The following is a 15,835-nucleotide window of genomic DNA, read 5'->3' as shown; positions in this document are numbered from 1 at the left end:
TATAACTCAACCCAGCCTCTTTTGAATGTATTTGGAAACGCCTGTAAAATAACTTTTTGCTTTTTGTGTTCCTTTTCTAGCAGAAGTTGTTTTTCTTTCGTTAAAATAAAATATTTTGTTTGAAAAGATTATGAAAATTGATTTAATAAAATTTTAAAAGCGAAATTATAAGTATAATAAATATTTTAATAGCATTTATTTTCAGAAATTGAGAGAGATTGAGGAACTGAGATTTAATATTGTCTTTGGTGGACAGAGCCTAAAACTAAAATTTTGGTCTTAAAACACAAAATTTCAATCATTTTAATTCGTACTTTCAGAAAGTGGAACACAAAGAACTGAAATTTTTGAGAATGAAAACTAAAATTTTAAAATATCTCTTTTTAAAAATACTTATTTAACTTTTTAAATTCTAAATTTACTCATTATACAGAGACTTAATTTAGTTTTTGTCTCTCAATCTCTGTTTCGCAGTTTTAGTCTTTTAGTTTCAGTTTTCTTTTTGAATGCAGCCTTTGAAGTTAATTTACAGTTATAATCAGAAGTTAATAATTATTTGTGAATTACTATATATGATTTTATCAGATTATTACTTTATAAACACAGAGCTTTAGTTTTCCTCTTGTATGTACTTTAATATAAATAAATAAATATATGCTTGGGGTAGATAGCAGCATAATTTGTCATGTTTGATAGGACAGGTGTGTATATAATTTATTATGGTTCAAGACTTCAACCCAAGAATTCGAACAACAATTATTGGTATAGTAGCTTCTACAAAGATCAGAGAGAGAAAATAGAGACAGATAGATAGGAAGAAAAGTATATATTTGAAAGGAATAATTCCACCCTTTTTTGTATATATGCATTAACAAAAACCCACATATCTTAAGTCTCAAATGGTGACTTTAAACTAACAATATATAATACCATATATAGAACAAGTCCACCATCAGCAAAAATCATCACATATGGCCACAACAAGTCAAACCTCATGACTTGACCTTATAAGCTTCAATTCATCAAAAATCATACCAAAATAAATAATAATAACAATCTTCATCCATTCCACGACTCTCTATAATAATATAAAAGAAGCTAAGGTTCCTCTCCACTTCGTTGAAAAATTGTGCCACAAACCTTATTAACCGTTTTTGTCTTCTAATAATATCCCTTACTAGCTTCTTCATCTTCCTTAGAGAGAAAGAAAAAACACACACACACACACAACACAAAAAGAATAAATAAGAGAACATCATTGTTATCATTATTGTTATTATAATTGTTATATATGGGGGTCAATGAAGATTTGATGATGAAGGATGATTCATATGCATCATCAGTAATGGAGGAAGAGGATGATGTTCCACTTCCAGGGTTTAGATTCCACCCAACAGATGAAGAACTTGTGAGTTTCTATCTAAAGAGGAAGCTTGACAAGAAACCAATCAGCATCGAACTCATCAAACAGATTGATATCTACAAGTATGATCCTTGGGATCTTCCAAGTATGTATTTATTCTTTTCTTTTTTAATTAGTATTCCTCTTTAAATTCAAGAATATCATTTTCTCCCATTAAGATTTAATTATTATTACGAGTAACTAATAGCAGGGTTTCATCTAAACACAATTACTGAATCAGTAATATTAATAAAACAATAATGTAAACTTATTTTATTTAAACTGATTTTTGTTCTTTATCGAACATTTTTATTACTCAGTTACTTAATTATAATATAATATATTATTTCTTAGCCTACCTTGGGTTAATTAACTAATTAGTAGCTAGTGATCCAAAGTCTATATTAGGAAGTGAAAATTATTAAATGATAGCACTAAATGCATAAACCCAGTTTGATTATTAAGATATAATTAGTAGAATTATGAGGTATAGCCGCAATATTTTACAGGAAATTAATTGTACATAGAGTATGATTTATCAACCTTTTGATTTAGGAATAAACAGAATCGCACTTAGCATGCATGGTGAATATATCATATAGAATTTCTTTCCCTCTCTAATGATTATTAATCCATTATTATATATAAACTAATAGACAGAATAAATATAGAAAAAAACAAACATTTTCCTTTCCATTGTTAGTAACTACTTTACATACATATGTATGTTGCTAACACTATTGAATTTGGTTAATTAGAAGCGAGTGGAAGTGGAGGAGAGAAGGAAGGTTACTTCTTTTGCAAGAGAGGGAGGAAGTATAGGAACAGCATAAGGCCTAACAGAGTCACCAGTTCCGGCTTCTGGAAAGCAACCGGGATAGACAAGCCGGTATACTCCCATGGAGGCGAAGGAACCGACTGCATTGGACTCAAGAAGACGCTTGTCTACTACCGCGGCAGCGCCGGTAAAGGTACCAAGACTGATTGGATGATGCACGAGTTTCGCCTCCCTTCTGCCACAACCGAAAACAACACAAGCCTACTTGCCAACAACAAGAATAATAATAATATCAACAATGCCGATGTTGCCCAAGAAGCTGTAAGTAACTTAATTAGATAAATGGTTTTAAATTATTATAGTTGTGATTCAATCTGTGATTGCAATTCGCAGGCACAATTATTGTTATGATCATTATGATTATTACATTAAACTCCATGTGAATATTTCCGTCGCAATTATGATTAGGTATTCAGTAATAGATAGTCTTGTACACTTAATGTTCATATATAAATACTATATGTAGTTTAAATTAAGAAAAACATTTTCCTTTTTTGACACGGAAAAAAATAAACATTTTCCTTCCATCATAGGTTTAATTTTATATATATTATTATTCTTTTATACGCATGCTCTCACTTAACCTTATTTGCAATATACTCGTAGTCTTCTATGTATATATATAAGTTCTTTCATAAAAAGAAAACATTAGTAATATATTTCCCTCTTACCATGTAATATAGCAAACCCAAGTAATACAATAATAATAATAATATTTCAATTCTTGACAACTTACTTTCATAGTTAATAGTAGTATTTGATTTCTGAGTTAACAAATAATAAGCTTGTGATGGATGCAGGAAATCTGGACATTGTGTAGAATATTCAAGCGAAATGTGTCACAAAGGAAGCACACAGTAGACTTGAGATCACATTTAGTAACAGCTAATAGTAACAAGCACAAAACCACTAGAACCCATGTTGTTCAATCCAATAATAACAATATTAATCAACATCAAGAATCTTACATCAACTTTGGTGCAACAATCATTGGCCATCACCATTACCATCATCATCGTCATCAAAATGAACAGAAGCCAGTGACTAACTACACAGCATGCAATAACAACACTGATCAAATCCAAAGGAACAATAGCAATCATCATCATCATCATCAGTTGAACTATCACCCTTCTTCAGCGGTGGCTACTACTGTGCCACAGCAACAACAACAACAATATCATCATCATCATCAGCTAATGACGGCTCCAGCTTCTAACATGTGGATTAATCCTTCTGCGATGAACGATTTGTTTGCATTTGATGATGACTGGGATGAGCTTGGATCTGTTCTCAAATTCACTGTTGATACCCCTAGCTTGTAAATTCATATATATATGTATATATATATATATCTTAGTTTATTTGAGGAGCAGTCATTAGATATATACTTTATAACATATATATATATATTAGTGTGTTTGTGTAAGAGAACATATGTTAATTAATATCGAAAATGGAGGTTTTAGCTTGTTAGCGGACTTTTATATATGGGAGATTCTACGGTGTTTTTTAAATTTTTGTCTAACTTGTCTAGATAAGACTCATTTGTAGTGATGAGAAAAAATAGAGCTCACTCGTTTATATTTGCATTGAGCAACTTAGTTATAGGCACCACAGCAATAATTAATTGGGTAGTGTTAGGTAGCCAAAAGATAATGTATACTATAGATATAATACAAAATAAACGTCAGTTTCATGATAAGTGAGTGGAGTACACTTGCTTATCAATAATATACTTATCACTCTACCTTCTTTCCCATTCTTCGAGTAATTAATTCCATTCCCAAAATTAATTTCAGTTTTCTCTCAATCAAATTCCTAAAAATCTCTCATATACATTTAATTCCATTTAAATGCAATTTCAGTGCAGTGGATTAACATCCGAATACACTACGATATTAACCCGAGCTAAAGATCAAGACTTTTCTCCCCATTTCATTCCATCCATAATCCCACAACCGAGGAAAAGGAAAAGACGCAGAGAGGAGTAACCCAGCAGCTTCTTCATAGGAGCATTCCATAGCCTTGTCGTTGATTTCTATAGGTATGTTATTTAGTTTCATGTTTCCATTAATTGACATATTGGGACTACATTAGCTGTTGTTGCATGTCGTTAGAGTGGATGTTAACGATGAAAGTTTTCATCTTTATATCACGTTGATGGGTTTCGAAAAAGGGAAAAGGGAAAAGCTTGAAAAAGATGACGTTTTGGGGGTAGAGATGAAGGGAAGGTATCAGAAAAGGGGTTTTTTTTTGTTTTCCGGCGCTTCTCTTCTTCGCTAACACACCGAAACACGTTTCGTCATCTAATCCCTTTATCTTCCGCGCGATTTTCGCACCCAATGGTTTCAACGCACTTCTCAATTCTCAATCTCACACTCTCATCTTCCCTATATATGCATTCATTCACGGTTTTCTACGGTAAGTAAAACGCTTTTCTCGCTCGCTCGCTCGTTTTCTCTTTATGGGCTTTGGACTTACATTATCTGAATGATTTTTCTGTCTATTGAAACTCATTGAATCGTTTTTTTTTCGAACTGTTGCGGCCATTAGAACTGTTTTCCATTTTGCAAAGTGCGCTTGATCATGTTCTGTATGTTACATTATCATACTTTTGATCACTGTCTTCGTTGTGTTTGTCGTATTGTGACTTCTCTCTTTGCTCATTATTAATAATCTCATTCGGTTCTGATGCTAATCATTCTTCTTCTGGAATCTTTGTTAATCGGGATTGTGGAGTCACTATGTAAATATGGTATAACAGACTAGTTTTGCAATGTGAATGACATGTTTTGATTATAGGTTATAGTATATATTACTCTTGAATCTTGATACTGGGTGTTAGGTGGAGTTTTTAATTTTTTGGTTTTTATTTTGGCAGAAAGTATTTCCTCTTAATTGATTATGGATATGGCAAGGCACCATTCAAAATTTCTGTCTTAACTCTTCAATGGAATTTGGTGTGTACTTCGTGGATGCTTTCTAATATGACAATCCATTTATAAAAAGCCTTTTATCAAAATTTCAATTTCCCATTTTTTATGAATATTTTATTCTCACGTATGCGGTGCATATCAACGTGTATTGAGCTGGTTTTTTTTTTTAATCAATTGAAAAAAAATGCTATGAACTTATTTGGGTGCATTGTGATTAAGCATCAAAATCAGCCAATAGGACACAAGGCTAAGTCAAACCGTGATAAGTAGCTATGATTTTTTGGATGTGTTATGGTTCTCCTGATTTTTTATCTATTCAACCGTGATTTGAATTGCTATTTTGCATACTTGGTGTTTGCTTTCTTTCAAGTAGTTAATATTGTGACAAATATGAAGCAGCCATTTCGTTCAAGTTGCCTCCATTTTTCGAAAGTCTCCATTGGAAAAGCCGAGCATCGCATAGCCTTGTCTCCAACTCCTATAGGTATGTTATGTAGTTTTATGTTTCTGTTAATTGTGTTTTGATTAATTGGCATATAGGGGCTACATTATCAGTTGTTGCATGCGGCTGGATTATGTATTTTTTAATAGTTGACTGATTATGGTAGTTTACTACATTGGGAGTACATTAGGAGTACTTAAGGTTAGTGGCAAATTATTATCTTTTTTTAGATTTCTGTTTTTATTCATGTAAAGAAAAAAAAATCCTTCTAGATTCGGATGCAATAGAGATGTTATGCATTGATATTTTTTTCGTTTGACTTGCTTTATCTTTATAAAAGGTTGAGTTGAAATTTTGCATGGAATTTTTTTAGTGTGAAGAGCTTTATCTTTATTGGTGTCTCTTAAAAACTGAACTACATACATATATGACTATTTAAATAATGGTATATAGTTAAACAAATTAATTCACTGAATTTTGAGTAGTTACTTTAGTGAAATGATAATGAGAATGATGGATACATAGTAAATAATCACGATTTTTATATTGAACAAACCTAATTAGCGTCATAATTTCATATGCAATCTCTTGATATCATACTTTTGTTCACACTACAAGAAAACACGTCTATTGCTACGCTTTTAAAACGTGGCGAAAAGCTAAAAAAAGTGTGGCGATAGCTTTTCGCCACGCTTTTTGAGCTACCGCCTCACTTTTGAAAAGGTGGCATCTGAAAGGGTGGCGGTTGCTCTATTACCACGCTTTTTTCAGCCTATCACCACGCTTTTTTACAAATTGGTACTTTTAAAAGCGTGGCTGTAAGTGGGAGATACGGCCACGCTTTTAAAGTGTGGTGACAGGGAGAGATACGGCCACGCTTTTAAAGCGTGGCGAAAGGGAGAGATATGGTCACGCTTTTAAAGTGTGGCAATAGCGAGAGATACGGCCACGCTTTTAAATCGTGGCCATAGTAAGATATACAGCCACGCTTTAAAAGCGTGGCAAAAGCCTTGTTAAATTAAAAAAGATTCTTTTCCTTACTTGATCTTCATTGCTACACAATATAAATTTTCAATCCTTTTTATTACCAAACCTTAAATATAATATGCAATTTTATTACAAGACAAATCAAACAATAATTAGTGACATATATAATTTATTATAATTGTTTTATACATTAAAAAACTAATACTCAAATACAAAATAAATCTCGAGTTCAAATTCCAAAACTAAAAACCGAAGAAAAATACAGAAACAATACAAGTTAGAACTACTCATAATATATCAAATTACACTAATAGAGATGATCATCAGCCTAAATACTTAGTAAAAGACCAGAATCAACCTAAAACTGCTCCACTTTGTGCATTAAGCGTTCAAGTTATCCATTCCAATACTAGCCTGGAGCAAAATATCAAGAACAAATTGAACCAACAAAAATGATATATATAAAAATATTATAAGAAATAATCTAATTTATGCATGTATTAACAATTCTAAATTAAACCAGGTTCACATTCTACTATAAAAATTCATCACCATTATTATGCTAATAGGAATAAAAATTCCAAACACCTTGCAGATCTATTTATCTTTATTATTACAAAAAGTAATAGGCAACTAATGAGCAGCTTCTACCTAGCCTCCATTTACAAATAGTGGCAGTGGTATTCCAAACTCATTGTAAGTGAAAATTAGTGAAGAAAATGGATTGAACTACATTTTGAATCCATAAAGTTCACCATTTTGCCGACTTGCACTTGGCAGATATTGCACTCCCTTGGAAGTAAGGCTTGGAGGTTCTCATAACTTCTTCATAGGTTGGTTTCTTATAGTTTACTGTCTGTTAATCATTTAGCAAAACAATTAGATCCTTGGAGAGAGAGAGATAATAAATTCTCACTATTTTATTTTATTTAGAAAAAAAAGACCCATAAACGAGGATTATCAAATACTGTTAGATTGAACCATGATGACTTGCATCATCTACCCTTCTTTCCTGTATAAAGAGGACCATAAAAGAGTATAAATCTCATTTGATCAGTAAAATTCATACATTATTTGATGAATATTATGGTACACTACTTTTAGATGAGTTATGCTGAATTTCAGGTGAAAAAGACATCAAAATGGGAAGAAAGCAACAAGAAGCTGGGCGTGTGAAACTGGCGTGCCACTTGGGTGCAAACGCCACAAAAATGAATTGGCGTGGCACGCTAGGAGCTAGGCGTGGCACGCCAGTACTAAATTCCAGAGGAGAAGTTCAAGCATGCATGTGGGCGTGGCACGCCAGAGACTGGGCGTGACATGCTAGTATAAAGTTCCAGAGAGCAACAATGGAGAACACAAAAGGGGCATGGCACGCCAGGTTGGGCGTGGCACGCCTAACCCATCAGCTACTATGGGCATGCCACTTGAGTCAAGGGGCGTGGCACGCCAATTCACCAATCCAGGAGGAACCTTCACTATGGCGTTCCACTTGGTATCGAAGGCGTCGCACGCCAGCTCCAGAAAGTCACTTGGGCGTGCCACTTGAGGATCTAGGAGTGGCACGCCAAGCTTGAAGAGTCCACAAATGTATGGGCATGTGACGTTAGGATTTTTGCCAGTAAAGAATGTCATAAAAACAGTCGCGTTGTAGATATAGTCTCTAAACCGACAAAAATCCCTTCGTACAAATGTTTTGGGTGTCATAGGTAACAAACCCCTTTAAAAATTGTTAACCGAGTATTCAAACCTCGGGTCGTCTTCTCAAAGAACTGCGAGGAGGTATGTTCTTATTGTTGGCTATAAAGGTTGTAATCGGGGTTTAGAAGATGAGAAGCAAGTAATTTAAATGACAAGTAAAGTAAATGGAAATTAAAATAAATAAATACTGTAAAGCAAACTTTTGGCAAGGTAAGAGAAGTTGGAGGTCCAACGTAGTTATCTCTCTCAACTATAATGAAATTTGAATCTAAACTCCACTTGGTCAACCTTTACTAGGGCAAAGGAAAGTCAAGGGACTAATTAAATTGACCTTTGAATCCTATTTATTTCCTAAGAAAAGGTTGGGATTACTTAAGTTCAGCTCAATTAGCAAGATAACGATTATCAATTATGTTGAGTTTAATAACTGTTGAGTTACTGAATTCTTAACCAGGACCAAAAGGGGAAAAAGTAAAATTGCTGGAATAATAAAAAATGTCCTTAGATGGGAAGCAATGGTAACTTAAATCAAAGAGAACAATCATAAACTGAAAATACCTCAATTATCATTAATTCAAATAACAGTCTGTAACATGGAAGAATTCATAGATTCAATTATAAAGATAAATAGCCAACTCGGATACTGAAATAAATAAATAAAGTAAAAGGGAAGTTTAAAGCAAAGAAATATAAAACCTGGATTGAGAGTCACTCTTAAAGCGAGAAGAAATCCTAAATCCTAAGAGAGAGAGGAGAAGATCTCCCTCTCAACTAAATCTAAATCATTGAAAAATAAAATATGCGAGCTCTCTCTTGAATGGTTGCATTCCCACACTTTATAACCTCTGGTCTATGCTGTCTGTACTTGGATCTGGGCCAAAAAGGGCTTCAGAAATCGCTGGGGGCGTATTCTGTAAATTCTGATACGTGGCCTCTGTCACGCGTCCGCGTGGGTCACGCGGTCGCGTCATTCGGAGCTTTTCCTTGCCACGCGGTCGCGTCAGTCATGCGTCCGCGTCGTATGCGTTCTGCTTATGTCGCGCGGTCGCGTCAGTCATGCGGCCGCGTTGCTGCATCTTCGCTTCTGGCACGCGATCGCGTCGTCCATGCGATCGCGTGAATACCAGTTTCCTTCAAAGCTCCGTTTTGCTTTCTCCTTCCATTTTTGTATGTTTCCTTTTCCATCCTTTAAGTTATTCTGCCTTAGAAAATCTGAAACTACTCAACACACTAATCACGGCATCGAATGGAAATAAAGGTAATTAAAATAATTAATTTTTAAAGCTTAGAAAAACATGTTTTTCACAATATGACATAATAAGGAAGGAAAAGTAAAACCATGCAGTTAATATGAATAAGTAGGTGGAGGATTGAATAAATCACTCAAGTTAAGCACAAAAGAACTCATGAAATATGGGTTTATCAACCTCCCCACACTTAAACACTAGCATGTCCTCATGCTAAACCCAAGGTAAATAATTAAGGTTAAAGTGATGGAATGTCATGCAATGCAACCTAATGTAAATGCAACTACCTAAATGAATGATGCATCATGCAACTCTAAATTATTCACTCATATATAAAGCTTACATGTAGTCAAGTTAGTTCATATTCTCAAGGAGTCATGTATATGTATAGCCAACCCTTAAATAATGAAGCATTTCAGCAAATGAGATGGGAAAGAAAACATTGTACAAACTTGCAAAATAATTAGCAAATTAAGTACAGATATATGTTGATGAGTTATTGAACCCTCACTGGATTTTGTGTTTACCCTCTAGTCACTCAGTGTTTACTGGGTTTATTCACTCTACTTTTCTTTTTATTCTTACTTTCTATAGCTTTGCTTTTTATCTAACCAATCAACAATTATAAAATATAGTCATACCAAAAAGTCATGAGGTCTTTAATTGAGGTTGTAATGGGGTCAAGGTAAGGATAAAGATTTATGTATAGGGTCAAGTGAGCTAATAAGTGAATCCTTAATTAGACTAAGATCTCACCTTAACATACATATTTAGTAAAACAAAATCTCTTTACCTATTTTCCCATATTATCCCACTTATTGTTAGATTGGGGGGGGGGGGTTCTTTTGTATCCCTTTTATTAAATGCTGAAAAATAACTCTCTTTTTTTTTTCAAGGCACATGGCAATTAAATCACTTTGATTTTCTCATGAGCATGCTTCCCAAATTTATTTTATTTCTTTTAACTTCTCTACCCTTTTGTTTCTATCATCCATGTTCTCAATAGGTTTCCCATGTTCTAATCTATTCATAATTTTCTATCTTAAGCTAACCAAGGATTCAACTTGGGATTTTATTTTGTTTTTCTGCTTAAGGCTAGTAGTGTGGCTAAATAGAATAAAAGGAATTTTAAAGGCTCAAGGGGGCTGACAAGGGTGATGTGAAAGGTAGGTTATTCTGGGGTAAGTGAGCTAAAATCAAATGATGGTCTCAATCATTCTTTTGGTATGTATCTATTCTATATTCTATAATTGGACATATAGATTAAAGCAAAGTAAAGAACATCAGAATAAAAAGAAGCGAAACACACAGGAATGAAGTTATGGTTTGAATGCAACCATACAATTAAGCTCAAGACTCACAGGCTGTGTGTTCTCTAACTCAAGCATCATATATCATTCATATATGTTATGCAGGTTTAGTTAAAAATTTCCATTATTCTCATAAAAAAATTATTTAGGGTAGCTTTTAAAGTTTTAATATTCCTCCTTGATGAAATGTTGTCAGCTTAACTACATCATGTAATGCTATATACAAGATTTTATGGATTTAAATCTGATATGTTCAATTTCCTAGCTTACTTCCTTTTTATATTTTTCAATTTAAACTATACTATCTTATGCTAAAAAGGGTAAACTATACTAATTAATCCACTAATAAATCAGAATTGCAAACTAAACTAAATAACTAAAAATATGAACTAAAGATGCAATATGCAAAAATAGAGTAAAAATACATAAAAGCAATGTATAAGTACTCAGAAAATAACAGTAAAAAGAAAAATACAGAAAAAATATTCAAAATAAAAGAAAAAGTATGTAGTGGTTCACCAAAATAAACGCTAGAGATGGCGACCTCCCCACACTTAAAATGAAGCATCGTCCCTGATGCTCAATCAAGCCGGGTGTGAAGGGGTGTCATCACTGGTAGGGATGGCAGCTGGAGGCTCTGCGGTGGTGGTGGGCTGAGGGTCTGGCTGCTGTAGAGGTGGGGTTGACTGGATCGGGATCTCTGGATCCGCAGCCTCTATCTGGGGCATAACCTCCTGATGCGGGGCAGCCTGCTCTGTGGCTGCCTACTGATGGGTCTCCTCCTAAAAATGAGTCTCCTCCTCGTGCCCATCCTCCTCCTCCTCTGATGGCTCAGATGGTGTGTCGGGCTCAGAGGGGATGTCGCCGGATCATATCATCAATTTCAGGTGCTCATAGCGTCGCTTGTTGCGACGCTCCAATCTCTCATACCGGCGCCGGTTACGGTGCTCCATCTGATCAAGCTGTCGGAATAGGCGGTGCACGAGGCGGTATACGGGCTCAGAGGCAGGTGAAGGTGCAGTGGTAGCAGCAGGAGCAGCAGTGGCAGCTGTGGATGAAGAGGGTCCAGCAGACGGTGGGGCTGGCTCATCGGTAGTAGTGAAGGGTGGTGGTCTGTAGCCCAAAGCTAAGAAGTTCCTGCTGTGAGGAATGATCTTCCTGCAATCCGCCGCTGGTTGTCTCTCATCGGCATCCTCCCATGGCACGTCAGCTCGACGGCCCAGCTGTGTAACCAGATACGGAAAAGGGAGGGTGCCTCGGATGTGGACCCTGGCAATAAAATGCCGGATAAAGCGTGGCAGATAAAGGTCCTTCCCCTCCATCACACACCAAAGGAGGGTGATCATAGCAGCCGGGATCTCCGTCTCGTGAGTACTCGGCATCACATAATTACTCAAGATCTGATGCCATAACCAAGCCTCATCATTTAAGTACGCTCTCTTGATCCCTCGAGGCATGGTGGTGTCCTGACCTATCTCCCAAGGAACTGTCGGGTCGAGAGCTATCCGTGCCTTCACGGCATCCCAATCAAACTGCATCTGACGCATGTCCTCCTCAGCCTTTGAATAACCATCAGGCTGATCAGACTTGGCTGGGAGCTGGAGAATGTCCTCTAAGGCCTCTTCAGTGACCAGAATTTGTTTTCGTCTCAGGTTCACTGCATCTAGGGTGGTGAGGTAGTAGTTGCAGTAGAATTCCCGGACCCAAGATGCGTTAACCTCTGTCAGTGTTCTCTCCAGAAAGAACCAGCCCCTTTGCTTGATTTGCTCAGTGGTGTACTGCTGGAGTGCTTCTGGAATCTTCAGAGTTCGCTCCAGGTATAGATTTCTGGAGTTTGCAAAAGCCGGGTACTTCAGCTCACAGTACCGGTTTGCAAATTTTATAGGATCATTTGCAGGGAGCAGCTGGTCAGCTTTTTCCTGCTGTGTGAAGTTCTTCTCCCGCCATGAGGAATCGTGCATGAGGGCAATGATGGACTGGGAGGAATCTCCTCGCTTGCGCTTGCCAGTAGCCTTGCCTTTTCCTTTCCTTTGTGAGGCAGACATCCTGAAAAACAGAAAACCAGGATATGGATAAAAATAGTAAAGCAAATAGGCAATTAAACAAAGGAAACTAAAAGCGGCAAAGGAGAAATAAAATAAGGAAAATGAGTATATGAAATGTGATTGAATTTATGTTAAATGGAAAAATAATCAATATGCCATGGTTAGAAAATTAGAGGAAAGTAAAAATAAATAGAAAAGAGATCAAAAGGGTTAGTATGGTTAGAATTTGAAGAAGAAATTAGTAAATTAAAATTAGTGAGTTAGTAAAGTGCAAGTTAAAGTAAGTGGCATAGAAAAAAAATTCCCTATAACAAGGATTCACAGGTAAGAATAGAAGTACTCATAATCGAACAAGGAAAACAGGGTGATGCTGATTCGAATAGAAATAAAGAAAGCAAAAATTGGAATCAGTGAATCACAAATGCAGTTTATGAACCAGGAAACCAAAAAGGATAAGAAAGTCTGCCATAGCATTCACGAAACGGTTTGGGTAAAGCAGAGTAAAACAGAGTTCAGAAATGCCAAACCAAAACATGAATGAAAACAATTTACAAAAAATTTGGGCAGTATTCCGGCTAAAATTGGATTGTCCCGGAAAATAAACAGCAATCATAGCAGTGCATATGAATTAAAAACTTGCTGTAGTTACCTATAATTAATAGAAACAGGAAAATTCAGAGTAACAAGCAGCAAATGCAAGAAATCACAGCATATGAACGAGGTCACAGGAACAGTAGAATTGCAGTTATGATAAAACAGAAATAGGAATAGTGCAAGTAAACAGACCTAGATCCACTAACCACAGGCTAAGCTACCTAACAACCTAAAAATCCACTACAGCATGCATATCTATCTATCCTAAGTATGAACAAAAACGGAAAAAAATACAGAAAAACGTCGAACAGATAAAAGGGAGTGCGTGTTGCGGAACCTGGAAAGCGAAAGAAGCAGAACGGTTGGGTGATGGCGGTGGTGGTGTCCGGCGCGGTGGCGGGGCTCGGCGGCACGGTGGCGGCTGAGGGGGAATGGGGATAGGGTCTTAGGGTTAGTGATAGAGGAAGGGGGGTTGCGGGTGGGTGGCGGAGGGAGGGGGCGCGGCTGGATGGCCGGCGGTGGTGGGTGGTGCTTCTGGGTGGTGGCGGAGAGGAGAGGAGAGAGGAAGAAAGAAGAAGAAAAAGGGAGAGGGGGTGGTACGGCGGCGGTGTCTGGACGGCGGCGGCGTCTGGGTGGTGGCGCGGTGGCGGCTGGGTGGTGGCTGGAGGAAGAAGAAGCAGAGAGGGAGAAGAGGGTTGGGGGTGGGGGGCTGCGTGACTGATAGGGTTCGCGTGGCTGGGGGGTTATATTTTCGAACCTACGCGGCCGCATGGGGCACGCGGTCGCGTGGTTGGGGTGAAAATGGGAGTGACGCGATCGCGTGGGGCACGCGATCGCATGAGAGGGGGAAAGAGGGGTGACGCGATCGCGTGGGTCGCGCGATCACGTCGCTGGAATTCGTGCTAAACGCATGATTCCAGCGCCGTTTTAGCGCAACTCTATGTCTCCTTTTGGGGTGATGTGCAATCCATGCGACGCGATCGCGTCGCTCACGCGGTCGCGTGGGATTGGTATTGTGCAAGTGACGCGATCGCATGGGGCATGCGATCGCGTGGGCCAATTTGTGCGAAACGCACAAGGGCCGCACGATTCCAGCCTAACTTTCTGTTTGTTGGATCCTTACGCCAATATATATATATCACGCGGCCGCGTGGGTCATGCAGTCGCGTGGGTGGTGTTTCTCGCAATATGACGCGATCGCATGGGGCATGCGGTCGCGTCATGCACCCCTTTTTTTTTATATATGCATGAAAAATGCAGAATGCAATGATTAACATGAATGCTATGCATGATTCCAGGTTTAATAAATTAAAATGAAAAAGGAAAAATGAAAGCAATTAACAAGAAATAAATTGAAAAAGAAGCGACCATACCATGGTGGGTTGTCTCCCACCTAGCACTTTTAGTTAAAGTCCTTAAGTTGGACATTGGAGGAGTATCCTGTTATGGCGGCTTATGTTTAAATTTGTCTAAAAATCTTCACCAGTGCTTGAAATGCCAATAGCCTCCGGGGTCCCAAACCAAGCATGCAAAGCTTCTGAGCAGCTCCAAACAGATTTTCAGGCTCCCGGAATGACGAATGTCAGGATAGAGTCCAGGATTCCAAGCCTTGCTTTTAAATCCGCCTCTATCTTGATCTACATGTTTCCATTCGGACGGTTTAAAAAGTAGAATCTCACCTTGGTGACCAAACATTTTCCGTGATCCATGCAATTGAGCATGATACCAATCCGTGTACTTCGAGGTGAAGCGTGGAACCTTATTTAACCTTGTGCACCAGCTCTGAGTACGAGCCATTTCCCTCTTACTCTTAAAGCTGCAGAGAGCTCTAAGCTGGCCATCTGTTTCAAGCAAACCATATTCAAGTGAATAAGTAAAGTTATAAGTTAAGGATTGTACTTACTTGAAGCTTGTATTAGGTGGTAATGGCCTTGGGATAGGTGTTTTTGGTGGTTCTGCAAGTTCCATTTCTTTGTGCTCTTCTGTAAATTCCTCCAATTCTTTGCAAAGATCCTCAATTGTATCTGTATCCTGGTCAAAGTCTTCTGTGTCTTCCTCATCACTTGAGTCATAGATTGGAGGTTGAGAGAAATCTACCTCTGCATCATCTTCATATTCACTTGGGGAAGATTCTTCGATCTCAGAGAATTCACTTGCGGATGCAAGTTCATCACTAAGAGAGCTAGACTTGTGACTATCACTATCGAGGGAATTTGTTTCTTGGATTATTCCGTCTGATTCTTCATAAATGACTTGCCTTGGAGAAATATCCTCCTTAGCATCAACTGTAGTCTCCTTGACGGCGTGTTCCTCAATTGTGGATTCCCATG

The 15,835-nt window shown here is 37.4% G+C and overlaps 1 protein-coding gene across 2 annotated transcripts; it reads left to right on the top strand.

Moving 5' to 3' along the window:
* The first annotated feature begins 1,074 nt into the window (after positions 1-1,074).
* On the top strand, positions 1,075-3,726 carry LOC112773319 (putative NAC domain-containing protein 94). 2 transcript variants are annotated; one of them, XM_025818398.3, is made up of 3 exons: positions 1,075-1,508; positions 2,164-2,501; positions 3,041-3,726. In XM_025818398.3, the coding sequence occupies exons 1-3, from the start codon at positions 1,292-1,294 to the stop codon at positions 3,563-3,565; spliced, it is 1,080 nt and encodes a 359-aa protein (XP_025674183.1). In that variant the 5' UTR covers positions 1,075-1,291; the 3' UTR covers positions 3,566-3,726. The 2 variants fall into 2 exon arrangements, with proteins under 2 accessions (XP_025674183.1, XP_025674182.1); XM_025818397.3 differs by having other exon boundaries at positions 1,109-1,508; positions 2,161-2,501.
* The last annotated feature ends 12,109 nt before the right edge of the window (positions 3,727-15,835 follow it).

Source organism: Arachis hypogaea, chromosome 18, assembly GCF_003086295.3.
Source record: "Arachis hypogaea cultivar Tifrunner chromosome 18, arahy.Tifrunner.gnm2.J5K5, whole genome shotgun sequence".
In the NCBI taxonomy this organism is placed as follows: Eukaryota; Viridiplantae; Streptophyta; class Magnoliopsida; order Fabales; family Fabaceae; genus Arachis; species Arachis hypogaea.
This window is presented reverse-complemented; position numbering and strand designations above follow the sequence as displayed.

Coding starts and splice junctions, on each gene's coding strand:
- LOC112773319 (XM_025818397.3), top strand. CDS start 1,292: ATGGGGGTCAATGAAGATTTGATGATGAAGGATGATTCATATGCATCA. Junction 1,509..2,160: donor TGATCCTTGGGATCTTCCAA/GTATGTATTTAT, acceptor TTGGTTAATTAG/AAGCGAGTGGAAGTGGAGGA. Junction 2,502..3,040: donor CCGATGTTGCCCAAGAAGCT/GTAAGTAACTTA, acceptor TGATGGATGCAG/GAAATCTGGACATTGTGTAG.